Below are 20,494 nucleotides of genomic sequence, written 5' to 3'. Positions count from 1 at the left end.
GTTACTGTGTTTGGCATATCGAATACACCACGGGGAGCTTGCCAAGCTCTGCCGTGTGGGTGGGATACTCTTGGTAGCTTGCCGGGCTCTCTGAGAGGGACGGAGGAATTGAACCCATGCCGGCCGCGTGCTGGGCAAATTCCCTACCTGCTGTGCTATCGCTCCAGCCCAGTACCGCAATAATCATCATTATTTACTTAAATCTCTACTTCATAGACAAGAAAACTGAAGGTTTGTGAGTTTGTTTGTATGAGATTACAAAACTAATGAGTAGTGAAGCCAGGAGTACAACCCAGGCTTGGCTACCTTTGATAATCACAATTTTTCTTATTTATAAATCACATTTATTTACTAAGATGGTCAAATTAAAAACCCTGTTATGCTAAATATATAATAAAAAACCTGGAATCATAACTGTGACATATAAAATATCTTTAACATGTATCATTTTTTAATATTTATTCTCTAGTGCATTATTTCAGTTTGGGGGAGGGCTTGTCCAGTAGTGCTCTTGATTTACTTCTGGTGGTCTAGAGAAACTTTTTGGGGTACTGGGGATTGAACCTGGGTTACTGCCCCAGCTTCTGGCTCCTATTCCACATTTTAAACTATTTCTCTATTCCAGAGTCCAACTTAGAACAACACTAATTGATAGAGACATAATTCTAACCCAAAAAGACTCATATGTTTTGCAAATCACATCTTTAAGGAATGTATGTTTTCATAATACCTATTTTTTTCTTTTTGGGTCACACCCGGCGATGCACAAGGGTTACTCCTGGCTCATGCACTCAGGAATCACTCCTGGCGGTGCTCAGGGGACCATATGGGATGCTAGGAATCAAACCTGGATTGGCCACATGCAAGGCAAATGCCCTACCCGCTGTGCTATCACTCCAGCCCCAGTACCTATTTTATTCCTCTACCAAAGCACTATTTCATTATAATGTTGTACTGAAATGTCTGTTTTTTTCTGACAATTAACTTCTAAAAGTAGAAAATTCATTTATGAATCTTCTGGGTCTGGTACAGCCTCAGCCCTGTAGTAGCTTACCTAAAATCAGATTACTCAAGAAAGAAGTGACAAAACCCTAAATAATCTGGATTGTGGGTTTTGGGTTTTTTAAAAAATTGTTTTACTGTTATTTAGTCATATTCTTGCTGCAAAATCAAGACAAAACACTTTGGAGTGTGGGGAGGAGTTGCATTGCAGAGATGACAATCATCATCATTTATTTAATTTATTGAATCAGTAAACAATGTCGAGCAGCTGAGACTTCTATAACTAATGGTTACAATGCAACATTGTTAACCTGAAAATTTGTGAATTTGTCCCATAAAACTATGTGCTTTGTAATGGAATACTATGCAGCTTTTAGGATGAAGTAATGAAATTTGCTGATAAGTGGATAGACATGGAGAGTATCATGCTAAGTGAAATGAGTCAAAAAGAGAGGGACAGACATAGGACTGCACTCATTTGTGGAGTATAAAATAACATAACGTGAGACTGACACCCAAGGACAGTAGACACAAGGGCCAGGAAGATTGCTCCATAGTTGGAAGCCTGCCTCATGAGTGGGGGGAGAAGGCAGCTGGAATAGAGAAGGGACCACCAAGAAAATAATGGTTGGAGGAATCAGTTGGAATGGGAGATGTACGCTGAAAGTAGATAGTAGATAAAGGACCAAACATGATAACCTCTCACCATTTGTATTCCAAACCATAATACCCAAAAGTAGATAGAGAATATGGGGGAAATTGTTTGCCACGGAGGCAGGGAGAGGGTTGGAAAAGGTGGGTATATTGGGGAAATTGGTGGTGGGGAATGTGCACTGGTGGAGGGATGGGTATTTAATCATTGTAAGACAGCAACTCAAACATGAAAGCTTGTAACTGTATCTCACAGTGATTCAATTTAAAAAAAACTATGTGCTTTGTCAATGAACACTATATAAGAAAATAAATCTCGTGAGTGTACCCTTTTGTAGACAGCTAAAATCTCCAATCACTTAGTGTCAGGCTTATTCTGACACTCAAATACAAGATCATTTTAACTAGTCAACAAACCTGCAAATCATAGAACCTGATTCAACCGACAACAATGTTTCCATTACCCAGAGATCAAAATTTAAAATAATTATCCAAAGATAGTTTTCTGTCACCTCAGATTGTTGCAGAAGAGCGGAGAAAGGGAAGACAATAGATCCGAGCCAATTTTTTCTTACATATGAATGACAATTGCAGCTCTTGAGACAGCGATCCTATAAAGATATAGAAATTTTATATATTTTCCTTGACTTAAGATGCTATCATGCTCAAATAGAACCATCCTAAGTCAAAACTATGCAACCCTACACGGGAGACTACCTGGGGGCAAGGACTTCGTCACTGCCCAGTCTCAACACACAGGAATCATTCCTTTGATGTCATTGAAATGTATAGTACATAAAATAATGGACTATTTATAAAGCATACCTATTATTAAAGGTAAACTGTACTAAATAATATATTTTCAAGGCTAAAATAAAAATTCAGAAACAGAGGACAGCTAATAAGCCAGCTGCAGAGATAAAACAATCATAAAAATAATATAGCAATTAAAAAAACTGCAGGAAACAAATAGCAGCTTCTGGAATAATCTGAAAACAAATAAAAGCTCAAATGGTCAATAATTACACAAAATGTTAAATAACCATGTATTAACGGTATTAAATCTGAGTGAAAAAAATGTGACTCAACTATACGCTGTCTATAGTAAATCCATTTAAAATACAGAGATATAGGTTAAAAAGAAAAAAAGGAGAAAATATATCACATGCAAACAAAATTAATAGGTGGAACTACTATATTTATTGCAGACAAAGCAGATTTAAGAACAGGCGACACAACTAGAAACAAAGAGGTTTATTTCAAAGTGATAAATTTATTCAAGAATAACAGAAACAAAATAAGAAGAAAAAGGGCTACGTCTAGCAGTGTGGAGTGGCCATGTGGTGTGCTGAAGAACTAAGGGTCCTTTATAGGTGCAAGATGTGTTTTCTACCTCTTGGGTCACCTTCCTAGCTCTGAAATACAATTTAAGAGTAGAGTTACAAAATAGACAGCAAAAACAGAGCTCAAAAAATAACATACCAAAAACAGTTGAAGAATTTGTCATCATCAGAATTTATTAATTTGGTGTTTTAGGACCACACCCCATAGGTGCTCAGGCCTTTCTCCTGGCTCTGTTCAGGGAATATTCAGGGATCACTCTTGACAGAGTTTAGGGGACTATGTGTGGTGCCAGGGATTGAACCGGGGTTGGCTATGCGTAAGCAAAGTGCCTTAACTTCTGTACTATCTCTCTGGCCCCAATCAGCAGAATTTAAACCTTTGTTCTTCAAAAGACAGTTAAATAAGAGAAAAAATGAACATACTACACAATGAGAAAAATATTTGTAAATCATTTTATCATCTGAGTATTTTTTATATAGAATTTACAAAGAATTTCAAAACTCAGTAAAAAAACCTGTCCAACTAGAAACACAAGCAAAAAATGGAATAACATACCAGATAAAAGCTAGATGGATGACAAATACCTGAGAAGGTATTAAACATCATTAGTTATTAACAAATGCAAATTAAACCCACAATGAGATACTATACATAGTAGTGTATTTATTAGAATAGCTAAAGTGTTGAAGTCCAAGCAAGTGGATTTAAAAAATTTTGTTTTGTTTTGCTTTGAACCACACTCTACTCCTGACACTGCATTGATCAACTCCATGAAAGACAAATGATGTAACCCCAAACTCTCTCTGGCTCATGAACAAGTGCTTTTAAGTATTTAAAAAAGTATTTAAAAGAACTGGGATGGTAGTTTCATATATTGCTAGTGGAAGTAAAAAATATGATGCCGTTACATTAAAAATATATTTGTCATTTCTTAAATATCCAGTTCCATACAGTTCAGCCATTCTGCTCCTACAGGTACCCGTGAAAACAGGAAAGTCCATAAAGACTTGTACACAAGGGCCAGAGCAATAGTACAATGCCTTGTACAAGGTGGGCCTGTGTTTGATCTTGGGAACCCCAAATGGTCCCCAGAGCCCTGCCAGGAATAATCCTTGAGTGCAGAGCCAGGAGTAAGCCCTGAGCACAGCCAGTTTGGCCCCCAAAACCAAAAGGTTAGAAACAAAAAAGAAAGAATAATGCAAAAGTCAATCAATAGGTTAATTTATTAACATATAACAGGATATATATTTACTAGTGGGGTACCACTACATAATAAAACACAACAACCCATTTGATAAATATAGAATAAATCTCAAAACAATTTTTTTTCACTGAAATAGACCAAAAAATAGTGGGGCAAGGACACAAAGAAAAGCTCCCTGGGAAACCTCACAACTCACAACTTTAAGTGACCTTGTAGACCTAGAAACTCCTGCCCTTCATGACAACATGAAGAAAATTTTATAACTATCTCTATGCTCTTCTTTAATATTTATCCACTCAAGTCTCATAACATATCATTCACAGCGATCTCACATCTGTTCTACCACATGGTGCAGAAACCAGGAGACAGATAATGCCACCTGAGACCCTAGCCTCCATACTTTGTCACCTCTTCTGGGGGACACTTCAATGCCTGATGCACATTCACTAGAACAATTTGATCACAAAGCCATAACATCCTCCTATTCTCCTCACACATTTTTTCCCCCATACACATACCATATTGCCCCCCAAATCCACCAAGAGTGATTCCTGAGTGTAGAGCAGAGCCAAGAGTTACCCCTGAGCATCACTGGGTGTGACCCCAAAACAACCCACAATAGCTAGATAGCACAGCCGGTAGGGAGTTTGCCTTGCACGCGACCGACCCAGGTTCAATTCCTCCATCCCTCTCGGAGAGCCCGGCAAGCTACCGAGAGTATCCTGCTGCCACAGCAGAGCCTATCAAGCTTCCCGTGGCGTATACGATATGCCAAAAACAGTAACAAGGAGTCTCACAATGGAGACGTTACTGGTGCCTGCTGGAGCAAATTGATGAACAACGGGAGGACAGTGCTACAGTGCTGCACATACATTTTCCTTCATTCCTTGCCAAATCCTTCATTCTCAATGAACACTGAAAGTCAAGAAATTTTTCTATCTGGTTGTCTTTTAAAATGAGTCTGTTCTGTCTTTTCCCCAACTTCAGTCTCTGACTGAGCAGTCCAAAAGCACAATTCTATTACTCTCTGCTTGAACTTGACTTTATTATCTGCACGGTTTCCTTTGCCTTCCCCTGGTTGTCGCAAAACCTACGCTCTCATTTCCTTAGTTTCAGGATTGGTTCTTCCAAATTCTCCAGTCCCAGTTTCAGAATCTGATATGACAGAGTCATTTCTGTGCCTGTTCATGGTCAAACAGAAACAAGTGAAACAGGTCCCATCCTTCTTTTAATTGGCATTCTATTGGGGACAGGAGCAGGGCATATCCACGGAGACCTAAGATCTTAACCTTAACTTCAGAAGAAGCAATAAAACCATTAACAACTTCCATGGAAGCTGTTCATCAACAGCTCAATTCATTAGTAGCCAGAGTTTTGCAGAACATGAAAAGCTTTAGCTCTGCTCACAGTCAACCAAGGAGGAACTTGCACATAATCTGGGAGACAAATGCTGTCTTTATATGTTAATGAGATATAATTCCTTGGGAAAAATTTAAAATAGGACATGCCACTTAATTAAATCATACCAAGTTGGAGTTCTGAATGGAAAATAAACATGTGGTCTTGATTCATATGGCTGGTGACACTTATCCCCTATCCTTCTGCAGCAAATGCTCAGTCATCTGTTCCTTTCATCCAGCAGGTAATCAACAGATACATTATGCTTCCCGACAGCAGATAGCATTTAAGATTTTACCTTGAACATGGCACTTATACCTTGATGGCTCTTGATACAGATCTTGATATAATAGCTAGACCTATGGCCCCTATTCAGATAATTCATTTACAAAAAAATAAAAAGAGTATCTGTCCAGGTTGGGATATTAAGGGTTAAATTCATCCAGACAGTCTTTATAAATTACAATTCTACAATCTCTGGCAAGGACACATTCATCCTGTGATAGTCCCTTTACAGGAACCTTGAAGATATCAAATCCCTGGCTTTCACCAGCCACCTGGAAAGAAGTCTATCCAGAAGAAATTGTATTTTAAAATATTTATTAATGTTTTTCTTTGTTCTGTATGAGCTAACCTGTAAAGCACACTGAGTATATAAATCTGCTTCTCTTTTCTCTAGGGTTCAGAGAATCTATGATCTGTTGTGCCTGTCACAACAATGTGAAGTAAACTTTATAATTCTTCCTCTCCTTCTCCCTCTTTTTCATACCCAGCTGTGCTTAGGGCTTACTTCTGACTCTGTGCTCAGGGATCACTCCTGGAGGCTGGCTATTTGGTGCTAGGGATCAAACCTAGGTTGGTCACATGCAAGGCAAGTGCCCTGCCAGCTGTACTATTGCTTCAGATCTTATGCTCTTCTTTAATATTTACCCATTTGATAGCCCTAATCTATAACTCATGACAATCTCATATTTGTTCCATCAAAGTAAATATCATATAATGCCATTTATAATTTTCTTTCTAAAAAATATAAACTATAGTGACAAGAGGTCAATCAATCATTGCCTTGGATGGTAAGTGCAGAGGTGGGATGGAAATATGTTAATGGAAAGAAAACCATTTGCGCATTATGAATATGTTCATTACTGATTGCAATGGTTTCATATAGACATGCCCAAACATTTCAAATTAAATGCTTTAAATATATTCAATTGTTAGTTTGCAAAAATTACTTATTAATATTGTTATTTTTATAATGAGAGAAAGCATATGTAGTGGGGAAAGAAGGGATTAGAGCTGAAAGCAACTGGCGGGTATGTTAACAGTCATAGTGGTCAGTCTTTTGATAAGTGACTTTGAGAGTTAGAGTGGGGGCTGAATTACAGCAGCACATTTGAGAGTGCACATACTGCTGAAATGGTAATGAAGACTAGAGTTAGAACACTAACACAAACATTACAATATCATAAAAAATTACTTTGCTACAATGTAATAAAACTAAAATTTATAATAAAAGGTTTATGCTACTATCACTCAATATTTGAAAAAACATAATATTATATAGCTATTAATTCAAAGAGGACATAAATGTATTACAAATACATGGGAAATAAGTGAAAAATAAAGTAAGTAACCCAATGTAACAGATACAGACAGATTTTTTTTTCTCTTTTGGTCACACTTGGCGATGCTCAGGGGTCATTCCTGGCTCATGCATTCAAGGAATTACTCCTGGTGGTGCTCGGGGGACATATGGGATGCTGGGAATCGAACCCGGATCTGCCGCATGCAAGGCAAACCCTCTACTGGCTATGCTATCACTCCAGTCCCAGAGAGATGTTTTTAAAGAGAAATTCATTCTAGAGTAACAGTGAGTGAGTGGGTGAGTTAACAAGCTAGATATTTGGCCAAAATAAGTACAAAATTTAGTTTTGAGGAAATCAGGAGAAAAAGCAAAAAAGCAAGTAGTAACACGGACAAAATTCAGATTTGGCATTTTATGAAAAGTGAATGGTTTATATGCATAGTTATTCTTACAACCCAGTCCATGAGAGGAGGGCAAGAATACGTCACACAAAAAAGCATGTCAACAATGTCCATACAGAAGAGGTATCTAAAGAATGTTGCTTGCATTCAATAATAACATGAAACGTGCAAGAATTCAACTGCTAATCAACTGCTATTAACATTAACTGCTGATAAAACTGATTGAGATAATTCACTTTTGAAAAAGTCTTAGCATTCTTTTGAATTTTCTAAGTTCTCCCTCCTTATTATTTAAATAATAAGATTAACTCCTTAGATAATTGCTTTCATATTGTAAGTTTAATATTTTACCTTTAATTTTATTAACAGTTGATAGAAAATGGTTTCTAATGATTGTATCATTTGGGGAACTGGATTGAAGACTCATTCCTGAACTATAAGATTTTTTTTCCTTACATTTTTATTAGTGAAACACCATGAAGTACAGTTGTAGACTTACAAATTTTTGTGCTTGGGTTTCAGTTATACAATGATCAAGTACCCATCCCTCCACCAGTGCCCATTCTCCACCCCTACCAATCCCAGTATCCCTCCCACACCCCATTCCCCCATCCCACCCTGCCTCTGTGACAGGGCACTCCCTTTTGTTCTCTCTCTCCTTTTGGGTGCTGTGATTTGCAAAAAAGGCATTGGGTGGCAATCATGTTCAGTCTATAGTCTACTTTCAGCATGCATCTCTCATCCTGGGCGGATCTTCCCAACACCCTTTATTTGATGCTCCCTTCTCTATCTGAGCTGCCTTTACCCATAGAGTGTGCGGCTGGGCTCCAAGCCATGGAGTGAACCTCCTAGTATTTATGACAGCTATTCTTGGGCGTTATTAAACTAAGATTTAAGGTATACTTCAATTTCTCTGACACTGATTCCTAATCCTCTAGGTAAAAATAACTCCTTCAATAGTATTACCCTATACTTTGAAAGAAATTTATATTAAAGCATCTAAATTTATATTAAAGAATTTTGGGACTCTTTAGAATTTATAATTTTGAGAATATTTATACTTTTGATGTCAACTTTAATAGAAAAGTAATAGTTACTCTACATTTGAATGGCACTAAGGCATTATGTTAGTCACTTGCATATAACATAAGAGAGTAATTTTATTTTATTTTTATTTATTTATTTTGCTTCTTGGGTCACACCCAGCGATGCACAGAGGTTATTCCTGGCTCTGCACTCAGGAATCACCCTGGTGGTGCTCAGGGGAACATAAGGGATGCTGGGAATAAAACTCGGGTTGGCCGCGTGCAAGGCAAACGCCCTACCTTCTGTGCTATTGCTCCAGCCCCGAGAGTAATTTTAAAAATTGAATAGAGTTGAGTTTTAGTCTGAGGAAAAATTTGATCTCATTTGTATAAGGGGTATATTTTTCATCAGTGGGAAATATCCAATCCATTTTTATTTATCTTTTTATCTTGGTTGCTAGGAAATGTACATTTTTCAACTGTGGAAATCCATTTCTCAAAATTCTTGGTGTATGAATCATTCTTTGTATGTGGTTTATGATATTATTATTATTATTATTATTATTATTATTATTTTTGGCCACACTTGTCAGTGCTCAGGGCTTAGTCCTGGAGGTACTCAGATATCAGGCAGTGTGGGGCGTAGAACATTAGCAACATACAAAGTAAGCACTTTAATCCCTGTGATATCTCTGCAGTGCCTCCCCTACAATGTCATTTATGATAGAATTATCATTGCTTATTTAATTTCAAGTTATCCCAAATGCATTCTAAAATGTGTTGTAAACAAATGCTGTATCTAAAAGCAAGTTTATAGAAAATTGTTAGAAATTTATAGATATATGCAGTATGAACTTATAATCATTTCAACACTATAATTGTTCTACATTACCTCATGTTTTTCAATAATCATTTCATCAAAAATGTTGATATATATATTATCTTTTATTTTAGATAGGCTTGAGAAACTATAATTATGTCCCGGTGAACTGGAAAGAAGAAAAGAAGAGTCACATTTAGACATCTCACCACCACTGCCATGTACGCTCATATACCAGTCTCGAAAGAGGTCAACTAGCTGCGAAAGATACACAAGTCTCTCACTGAGAACTCCAGGGTGCATTCAGAAGGGAGCGGGCCAGGTCCCTGCCCTACCCAAGCCCAGTAAGCTACACTCACACCCCAACAGCTGATGCTGATAACTAGGGCATACTCCACCGCCTCAGAACTGACTCTGCAGAGATGCCAAACTGCCAAAAATTTCAGGAACATCATTTGGGGGGTAGGGCTGAGAACCCGGACCTTATTGGAGTGGGGTTGGGCAACCTCCCCTAATGCCCTGTATTTCCAGAAGTGCCAGCAGCTACACCGATACCCAACCATCTTCTCTCTGTAAACTCACTGCCCAGATAATTATTCGGGATTTTCTTGAGTGCGCAGTGCACAGTACACAGTTGCATTTGTGGCTGCTGGACAGCTCTAAACTCTACAATGCTAACATCCCATGAGGGGCATACCAGATTGGATGGGAATGTAATGTAGATGCCAACTAAACTCAATTAACAGAAACATTAATACAGAAGGCTCAACTTCAACAACTAGTAACCTTCAGATAAGGAATGGTGCGATATAACAATTTTCACATTTTTTTTTTACGGAAGTAGTTTTTGAAAATTCCACTAGCTATTTAGTGGTAACAAGCAATATAAAATAAATAAGCAATCTTGGACCTACTATGGGGGGCAAGTTTGAGGGGTGGTTGGAAAAATGGGGACAATGCTGGTGGGATTGGTGTTGGAATATTGAATTTCTGTAACAAATATATCATGAATAACAACAACAAACTCAACAGCAAACCTCGGTGTTTAAAGAAAAAAACACATTTAAATGGTTTCTTTTATAGGTGCTTATTTGAATGAGTTTATATGAAATAACCCGAGTAATTTTTTTTAATGTGTAAACTAAGAAAAGCTATATACCCTGAAGTGTGGCTGATATTTTCATCAAAACCGGCATGTGCTTTTTCATTTATCATGTATCAATCTTAAGGCAATTTGTATGAAAAATCAAAACATTTATAAAGATAGCAAATAGGAGACTTTCACTATAGTCCTCTATTGAAAACAAATTATCCGGCATCTGGTGTGTTAAGATTTTCCAACCCTCTTAAATTCTGCTAATTTCTGTTTGTCCACACAGAGTTAAACTGCTCTTTAGCTAAGTTAAAAGATATGACTGTTTAACCACAGAGCTTCTGTTCACACTTCTATATTTATTACTTCCAACCAGAATTTGGGAAAGTGAAGTGTATATTGATGGCTTCCTCCATTGGATACATTTTTGAAGGCAGCTGTCAGGTTATATGCAATATATATCACAAGAACTGCCCTTCTCAGTCTAGCTTGTGTATTGGATCTTTTATTTATGTATGTATGTATTTATTTATTTATTTATTTTAAAATGAGGCACTGTGGTTTAGAATACCATTAATGGTAGGGTTTCATGCTTAATATCATCTAGCACCACAAATGGTGCTAGATGATATTAGCTTTCAACAGAGTGTCTACTTTCTTCCACTTGTCCCGGTGACTTTGTTCTACACCCACTCATCCCCACTCCCCTGAAGTGTTCAGCTTCCTTCCTAAGACTAGTTATTCATCCTTCTGTTGCTTTTGAGCATTTTCTTGGTATGTTTCTTGATATCCTACACAGGAGCAGAATCTCAGACTCCTAATAGCATAAAGGAGGAAGTGGCAATATACTTCCTGATGTTCTGGCCTTGTGAGACATGCCTTGCATATGCTGCTTCTCTTAATTCTTCCCAAAGGTACTACAGAGCTGATGCTGCTCTGGACACTGTAGAGCCTAAGGAACTTGAGAGGGGTGAAAGGAATCCCTTCCAAACAACTCATTTTGGATTAGGGGGAGCAATCTTGACCCACTCAACTTCAAATATTTGTTCCAGCAATGTGTAGATTTAATTCAATCCCTATAAAAATTATACTGATATTTTAAGGAAATAGAGCAGAAATTCTATTCATCTGAGACCCTCAATATCTTCTGAGAAAAGGAAGATAAATGAACGTATTCTGTTACTTGGCTTCACTATACTATAAGGAGAAAGTAATTAGAGAATTATAGGAAGTTGTGCAACCATTTTGAAGTACCCAAGCATTTTAAATTGTTGGAGTACCCAACCATTTTGGAATACCCAAGCATTTTATGATTCAGTCATTTCACATCTGGTTAATGGAAATGACAAATTTAGAAGTTGTATCTGTCCCAATGTTTCCAATAGAATTATTTATAATAGTTAAGATACAGAAATATCCAGTGTCTAACAATAACATTAAGATATGATATGTATTAACAATAAAATAGTATTCAGCTGTAAAGAAGATAACAATTGTGTCATTCTCAGCAATACGAAAGAAAATCAAGGTTTGTGAACTGCATAAATCAGGAGAAAAACAAATACTGGATTATGTCACTTGTATAATATAGGGAAATAAAATTAATAATTGGATAAAAAAATGTCGATCAAACTTCTAACAGCTCAGAGTGGTTAACTTATTCAAGGCAATGATATCATCAAGGAACAGAGTCCTAATCTGAACCTAATTTTGATGGTCTCTAAAGGATAGGTTCTTTTTTTTTTTTGTTTGTTTGTTTTTTTCCCTTTATTTTATTTTATTTAAAGTTGTAGATTTACAATTTTTTGTGCTTTGGTTTCAATTATACAATGATCAGATACCCATCCCTCCACCAGTGCCCATTTTCCACCACCATGGATAATATCCCTCCCATCCCCCCTGTCTCTGTGGCAGGGCAATCCCCTGTGTTCTCTCAGGATAGGTTCTTTTAATTACATCAGCTGCCACTGCCATTATTTGTCAATGTTTTTGCTTAAAGCAATAATTATTTTAAAAGTATCTACAAAAATGTCTGTAGCTTTTTTTTGTCTTGTTTTTGTGCCACATTCAACAGTGCTCAAGGCTTACACCTGGCTCTATTCTCAGAAATCACTCCTGGAGGGCTGGAGGGGGGAACCATATGGCATGCCAGGGATCAAACAAACCCATATCAGCCAGGTGATAGGCAAGCTCCCCACCCTCTGTACTATCTTTCTGGCACCAAAGAGTTTCGCAATAACTTTTGAGACCTACAGATAGTGAAATTGAAAACTATAAATTGAGAAAACAATTTTTTAAAGTTGAAAGTTCCTTATGACAAACCTACAAGCTCCTTCAAAAGTTCCCTTGCATGCAATATTTGACTAAAGAATCCACATGTTTATTTACAACATTATACAGGAGAAGGAATGGTAACTGTCAATCTCAAGACACTTCTGAATGTGTCAACTTAGTATGACCCTTCATTCAAGCCCTGCATTGTTCTTTCTTGTACTTTTGCATTCTATTCTAACTTCCCTCAAATTTCATCAAATTTATCCTACAAAATAGAACTTACAATGCAAATTATCTACTTGTGATTAGTATCTATCCCATTTGCACGTCATTTTTATTTAGTATAGTATCACATGAAGAAGGGAAATGAGTTTATGTATCTAAGGGAATGCTTGAACCTGCTGAATCAGTTGGTTGTATTCTAAATATGTTCTTGGCTTCTCTCACTGCTGCAACTCCAAGAACTCAAATACTCTACAGCCTCCTCTTTAGTTACCATAGAAGCTAACTTGTCTTATTGATAATTTTGTTCTCCCAAATCTGTTTTATTCTAACTCAAATGTCTAATTACTAGACGAAATGCTTCTAATTATGCACATCTCTAATTTATATTTCTATAAACATTTTAACCAAATACATATTATTTATTTAATGTTGGGATGTCCATTCAGGCTAGAGCCTTAAGGGTTAAGTTCATTCAAATAGAGGCTTTGTGAGTAAATTCCACAAGTCCCTTACAAGGGCATTGAAAACAAAGCACCCTGTGATACTCAGCTTACAGATAAGGAGCTAAGGGCTAGTTTCAAATGACCTTGTAGATTCAGCAAAACTTACAAACTTATTATTGCCCTCCCAGTCAGCCGTGCCACCCAGGGAAAAGCCTTGCCAGAAGAAACTGAGTTTTTAAAAATAAAACTGTTTTTAAAAAATTCCATCAATGCTTTTATTTGTTCTGCATAGCTAATCTCTGCACACTAAAGCTCTCTGCATATAAAAACCCTGCATGCAAAACACTCTTCTCTGCACTCCCAGAATAACCAAACCCAGAGCACAGAGCAGAGGACAGCCCATGCACCCTAGCATTGCAAGGCATGGCCCCCAAACAAAACCAAACCGAACACAAAACAACAACAAAACCTCAAATCCCCCCAAAACAACACAAACCCAATTTTTCTTTCCTTGAGTAGCAAGAATCTCCTGGGATCTCTTGGGATCCTTTGTATTTGTGTAGAAGTAGTAAACTGTCATTTCAACACCTTCTTGTCTCCATGTCTCATTATCTACTTGCTCAATCTCAAACCTGTACCCTCTTAACATTATATAATATAAAATAATAAATTTTCCTTCCAGTCTATACACTCCTTCACACACGAGTGGTTTAAAAGGACACATAAACAAATATCAGGGAATACGGAAAAGCAAGAGGTACAAAGGCACAAATATGAGATTCTTTATTTAAGCATTCTACCCAGACTCAAGAAATATAATCGAGCCCCTATTAAATCTAGGCAAATATGCTCAATTTCTGCAACTGGAGAAGTATCTATAGCATCTAAGTTAAAAATAATTCCACCTATACTGATCTAGTTGGAGTTTTCCTCTCATCATGAACTAATGGCGTAAACAGGGTCTTTCTTGCAAATCTTGATCAGGGTCTGAAGGATTTTCAATCTGAGCATTTGTAGCTGCAGTGTGACTGTTCACGTAGTATAGATTGCCAAAGTTCTCTAGCTAAGAAGAATTGGAGAAAGCACAGGAGCAGGGTTTGTGCCCTCACCACTTGCCTGTGAGTCCTAAAGTTATTAAACTTTTTAGAAATTACTAAACAACTATGCAAGTTCCTGATAAAAGCCTACAACCAAGATCTTGTTATATAAACAAGTCTCATTGGAAAGAGTGGCTGGGCAGGCAGATTGTTTCATTTTGGGAATCAGGATTCACTCACAAAGATTAAGACACAGATTGTAGGTAAAATAGGTGAAGGGGGAGCAAGAGGTAAAAATATTCAAGATGGTATAAAAAGAAGTAGTAAATGTTGTTTGAAGATGTAGAAAATGAGAAGCCTTGCACACTATATGGGAATACAAAATGCTATAGTTCCCCGTGGAAAACAGAGTCCTCAAAAAACTAAAAACAGAAGTACCATATTATCCAGAAATGCCATTTCTGGATATTTATTCCAACGAACTGAGGCAAAATCTCAGCTCTCCACTAACATTCTTCTATTAGCAGTAGCCAATGTATGGAAACAACCCAAATATCTAATGACAAATGAGTGTGAAATACATAAATAATGTTGTATGCATGTGTACAAGAGAATACTAAAAGATAAAAAGAAAAACGTTTTTCATTATGTTGTATTGTAATATATGATGTGGGACACTATACCAAGCAAAAGTCAAGAAAGACAAATACTGCAGGATTCTACTTATATGTGAGGCAAAGGAAAAAACTCTCAAAATCATATCATTACAGCAGAATGGAGATTTCTAGCATCAGGGGAGGGAGAAAGGAGTTAATCAACAAGCATCAAGTCTTAGGCAAGCAATATGAATAAGCTCTGGCAATCTGCTACTGTAAAACCAGTATCAGTAACAATAATTGATACACTTAAGATAGAGCTCATGTTAAGTGTTGTTTACATGCTAAAAAATTCCAGTAGATTTTGAGAAAATCAAATTCCTCTCTGTAAAATTTTCATGTGAGCATAGGGCAGGCAGACCCAAAACAGCAGCATAGGCTACAGTCTTACTCTGGGTGCAATGTGACGAATTCCTTCTTCTACAGGTGAGTTTCATTTCTCCTATTTAGTTTTCAACTCATGTATGAGGGCTACCTGTTATAGAAGTGGCCCTGAGTACTGCTTAGGAGAAAATAAAGAAAAGTGGAATGTTCAGAGCAAAAAAATTTGCAATAATAAAACACTAAAAGAAGCCAAATGTGCAACACTAGAATAAGGGAAGGGAGGAATAACTGTAAATACGAAATAGATCAATCACTTAGAATAATTTAAGAGCAAAACACAAAACTGAAAGGATGGTCCATTTTATATAGAACTGAAAAACACCTGGGGTTGGAGAGATACTACAGCGTGTAGGGTACTTGTTTTAGAGGCGGCTGACCTGGACATATGGTCCCTGAGCACTGCCAGAAGTAATTCCTGAGTGCAAAGCTTTAGGTATTTCTAGGTGTGGCCCCAATACAAAACAAAATAGAAAAAGAATAGAAAAATATCGACAAATAAACCAGACTATTCTCTACAATGTGAAATTATGACAACAGAAAAAGGCAAATGGGGATACATAGAAATTTATGGTTGTGACTTCTGGGGGGGAAGATAGACACAATCAGTACTAATGCAGAAAGACCTTTAAACATATTGGTAATATTTTATGTTTCATACTGAATGGTAGAAAGCAAAGTGTTTATTTTTTATTATTTTTCTTTATAACGTATACTTTCATATACATCACATTCATTGACATCTATGTAGGAATATTTCATAATTTAAAAGCTTAAAAATAAAATATATTTTCAAATGAAACCTATTTTCAATAAATGGGTCAAGGAAAAATGTTATTGCTCCTCTTTTTAGGTGCTAAAGAAAAACTAAAACAAACTTACATAAAATTTGCTTTAATTTCTTCATTCCAGCATGGATGAGATCCACTTGCAATACTGGTTTCATATACAGTGTGTTGAAAGGAAACTTCTACAAAAGGACGTACGGTGTCCTAAAACACACAGTAAACACTGATGAGATTGTCATGACATTTTATATAGTGGACCAAAAAGTAGAACATAGTAAATTACTTGATTTCTGGCTAACAACCGAATGACAGACTTTTTTCTGTTTTTTCAGAAAATCATTATGCATTAATTCACCTAGTAAACAAGATGGCGGGGCCAAGATGGTTGAATAGGAAGAATCAACGCAACATCAACATATCTCTAGATGTTGCAGCTGTGTTGAACAGGACACTGGTGGGAAGGGACTCTCCTCAAGAGAGTAACCCCACTGTAGCAATAAGTGGCAGCCAGGCAAAGAAGGCTCAGGTGTACAAGCCCATCATGGAAGTGCGGAACTGGGAGAGGTGGAGGGGGAGTGAGAATAGCCAGGGAGAGACGTTGAGGCTTTAAGACATACAGAATTCTGTCCTGGAAAAACCAGGAAAGGTTAAGCATCAATTTAGCTCTTCAGTGCGACACTTATACACTTAATGCTGGAACAGTTGTCAAAAAACTATAAAACACAGGCATCTGCATTAGAAACAAGTGTCCCCTCAATGGCCTCTTGGAAACTTACTAAACATTATGAAGGAAATTTCCTTACATAAGCACCATTCAACCCAAGCTAAGGGTGGAGCAATAAGAAGCTGAAAAACAGCTCCTATAAGTCCATTATCTGATGGCTGGGGAGCAGTCAGAAGATACAGCTAGAAACAAGAAGTGCACTGCAGACCTCTCTTTACAGTGTTAACAGAAGTGTTTGCTGTGCCCCCCATTCAGCCCTAGAGGGCTTGGTCTGTGACTAAATCCCCTAGTTTCTTCATAAAACTGACACTCTCTCCCCACCCTCCAAACCCAAACAGATTACTCAGCCACTGGCAGGCCTGTGTGACCATAGGAAGAATGGTTCGGGGGCTATCAGAATCTGGCAATCTTGAACCCCTAGCTGCCACTCAGGCCCTTTGATATGAGTGAGGAGGGCAATCTTGAAGCCCATGTCACTCCACAGGTCTGCTGAAGCTTAACACAGATCTCCTCTGGGCAATTGTAACTACATACACCTATGATCCCAAAACTATATATATCACTGTCCTCCCATTGTTCATCGATTTGCTCGAGTGGGCCCAGTCTCCATTGTGAGCCTTCCTGTTACTGTGTTTGGCATATCGAATATGTCACAGGTAGCTTGCCAGGTTTTGCCCTGTGGGCGAGATACTTTCGGTAGTTTGCCGAGCTCTCCAAGAGGGTCGAAGGAATCAAACTTGGGTCAGCTGAGTTGGCCGTGTGCAAGGCAAACGCCCTCCCTGCTTTGCCAATTTTTCAAAAATGAAATGCCAATTTTTGTTTTTTTAATGCCAGAATTTTTCTTGGTATCCAAAATCAAATGATCACTAGAAATTTTAAAGTCTTGGGGGAATTGAGCTAGAAAACCAATAACAATAAAATATGAGATTATAAAATAAGAGAAATATATTCAACATAATAACTTAACATATATTCAACATAAAAATTTCCAGAGAGGAAATTTTCTGGGTTAAGGACAATTAAAAAACCTGTCTTGAATTTGAACTTGGCAACTTAAGTAGTAATTGATGTGACCAATAATTTAGAGCTGTGTATATTCCAGGTAAAGAAAGGATAAGTTTCATAAGGGGTTTTTAAAGAACAAGTATTATTTTGATATGACATTGCTGTGGGGTGATATGAGATTTGTGGATGATAGAACAGGTAATTAAAGATTTTATTTCCATTATAAACAGCTTGTACTTTATATTCTCTGAAATCTGGGGAGCAAAGAATGAAATGCTTAGGATTCCATTTTATAAAGAGCTCTTTCACTATTATGGCAGATGAACTGGAAGCTCAAGGGAGTTGGGATGAAGAGACAAATTAGAAGTCAATTAAAATTCAAGGTAAATATGATCAAAACTGCATTTTATGGAGTGCTATATACTTACATCATTCAGGTTGTCATCTGAGGCTACTGACTTGATTGCTTGTTTATGTCTGAGGCAAGGCATGGGTGATCCAGAGTAAGTGGGCATATCCAAGGCTCTTCAGGAAAAGCAAAATAGAAACATACTTTACCTTTTAGTTTTGATGGGAATTTTTTTTTCTTACCATTGCCTACTTATGGAGAGGTATAATTCAATTACATCAGATCTTCAAATTTGCTTCAAATATTAGTTTTTTAGATTGCTAGACATAAACATTTGATATTTGATAATCTGGAATAGTTGATCTTTTTTAAATACTAAACTATGGATTGAATCTAGTCTGTTACAGTTTTCATTGCTTGTCAGCAAAAGTAGTAACTAAAATTTTTGGTTCTATTTTTGGTGCTTACAAAATCATTTCTTTTAAACCATCTTTTAGATTTGGCCTTGGGGTTCATACCTATCAGTTCTCAGGGATCGTCCCAGCTATAGTAGGAAACAATGTGGTGTCATGGAGGGAATCATAATATTTTCTTTATAAATCTATTATAGAAAAATTAAATGATTCTTCTCTCATTTCACAAGTTATCCTTTGAAATGTGTATTTATTTTGGAAATATAAATTTTATGATACAAGATAGTACCTTATTAAAACATAGGCTATACATACATACATATATATACACACATACATATGTGTATATATATATTTATATTTACATACTGTCTCTGGGATGATGAATCCAGGACTTTGTAAGGCAAGAAATCTACCACTGAGCTACATTCCTGGCCATTAAGACAGTTTAACTATAGTAGCTAGTAAACAAAATATTGTTGCACAAATGGAGAACGTACAAGATGTGGTAAACACATGATAAGAAAGTATGGCATATATATGTTAAGTATGTACAGGGATATTTAACATTCCAGAGGCACTTGGGTACTAAATATTCATATTATATGAAATATGCATGAAACTAAGTATGTAAGAGACACCACACCTTCAGGATACAATCAATATACAGGAACACTTGCTATTCATGATGCCTTAAACTGGTCACCCTCTAGAGTCTGTCACCATGGACCCATATACTCTCTGCTGAAGAAACGCAAATCAAACCTGATGTTTGTAGAAGTGTTTTGCAGATAACATAAGCTCATGCTTTTGCAAATGTTCACAAAAATCACAAGTCCAAAACAGAGCTAATGTTCTATTATCTTCAGTATTGTATTTTTCAATACTGAGAGGGGCTATAGTGAAAAATACTGCAGCAGGCAAAATCAGCCTTACAATTTTACAATAGAGAATATGGGGGAAAGGCATTTATTTAATATAGCACGCCAAAACATATGTTTAAATTACTTTGGGCATCTCAAACCCCTGAATATTCTTAATACTTGATAACATAATTAAGTTCGACTACCCAACTTCAACTTTTAATTTTTTGGTACACTGGGCATTAATAAAGGAAAAGTTTTACAAATAAGACTGGAAAGTTGCAATAAAGATAGACCTTTGACAACTTTAAAAACTGGTGCATCTTGGCTTACCTATTTATGGTTACTTTCCTGGCAGGAATATTGTAAGCCCTCAGTATTCTGACAAGAATCTTAACATCCCCATCACAGAGAGCCTGCGCTCCCACTTTCTTCCTTTCCTTTCTTTGAGGCTTTAACTTTCTTCTTTGTTCAACAAGCTTATAAACAGCATGTGTCAACTGGCTAAAGAGCAAACAGTGATTAGCTGCACATATACAGAGAACTTAGTTTTAAAAGATAACCATTAAAAATATCACTACTATCAGACCGGAGAGATAGTACAGGGGTTAAAGGTGCGTGACTAGCATACATTTGACCTGGCTGGACCTTGGCACCACATGGTCTCCCTGAGAATCACCAGATGCAGTGTTGGAGGCTCCTGAACACTGCAGGATGTGGCTCTGTATGCCCTGTAGCCTGGGTTACCCCCAGCAATGCACGGCTGTCCTGAGGCAATTGCATTGAACTGCAGTCTTAGCTGTCAAAGAATCT

The 20,494-nt window shown here is 37.0% G+C and overlaps 1 protein-coding gene across 1 annotated transcript in view; it reads right to left on the bottom strand.

Moving 5' to 3' along the window:
* CC2D2B (coiled-coil and C2 domain containing 2B) overlaps positions 1-20,247 on the bottom strand; it is a 42,493-nt gene extending 22,246 nt beyond the window's left edge. The window contains exons 1-6 of the mRNA XM_056121058.1: positions 20,015-20,247; positions 19,465-19,562; positions 18,485-18,581; positions 16,422-16,531; positions 9,503-9,599; positions 2,166-2,264 (exon numbers count right to left, since the gene is read on the bottom strand). Of these exons, the coding sequence (XP_055977033.1) occupies positions 2,166-2,264; positions 9,503-9,599; positions 16,422-16,531; positions 18,485-18,571 (393 nt within the window). The 5' untranslated portion in view covers positions 18,572-18,581; positions 19,465-19,562; positions 20,015-20,247. The remainder of the gene's footprint in view (positions 1-2,165; positions 2,265-9,502; positions 9,600-16,421; positions 16,532-18,484; positions 18,582-19,464; positions 19,563-20,014) is intronic.
* Between the last annotated feature and the right edge of the window lie 247 nt (positions 20,248-20,494).

Source organism: Sorex fumeus, unplaced genomic scaffold (genome assembly GCF_029834395.1).
Source record: "Sorex fumeus unplaced genomic scaffold, SorFum_2.1 ptg000043l, whole genome shotgun sequence".
Lineage (NCBI taxonomy): Eukaryota > Metazoa > Chordata > Mammalia > Eulipotyphla > Soricidae > Sorex > Sorex fumeus.
The sequence above is the reverse complement of the archived record's forward strand: the minus strand, read 5'-3'. Positions and strand labels throughout refer to the sequence as shown.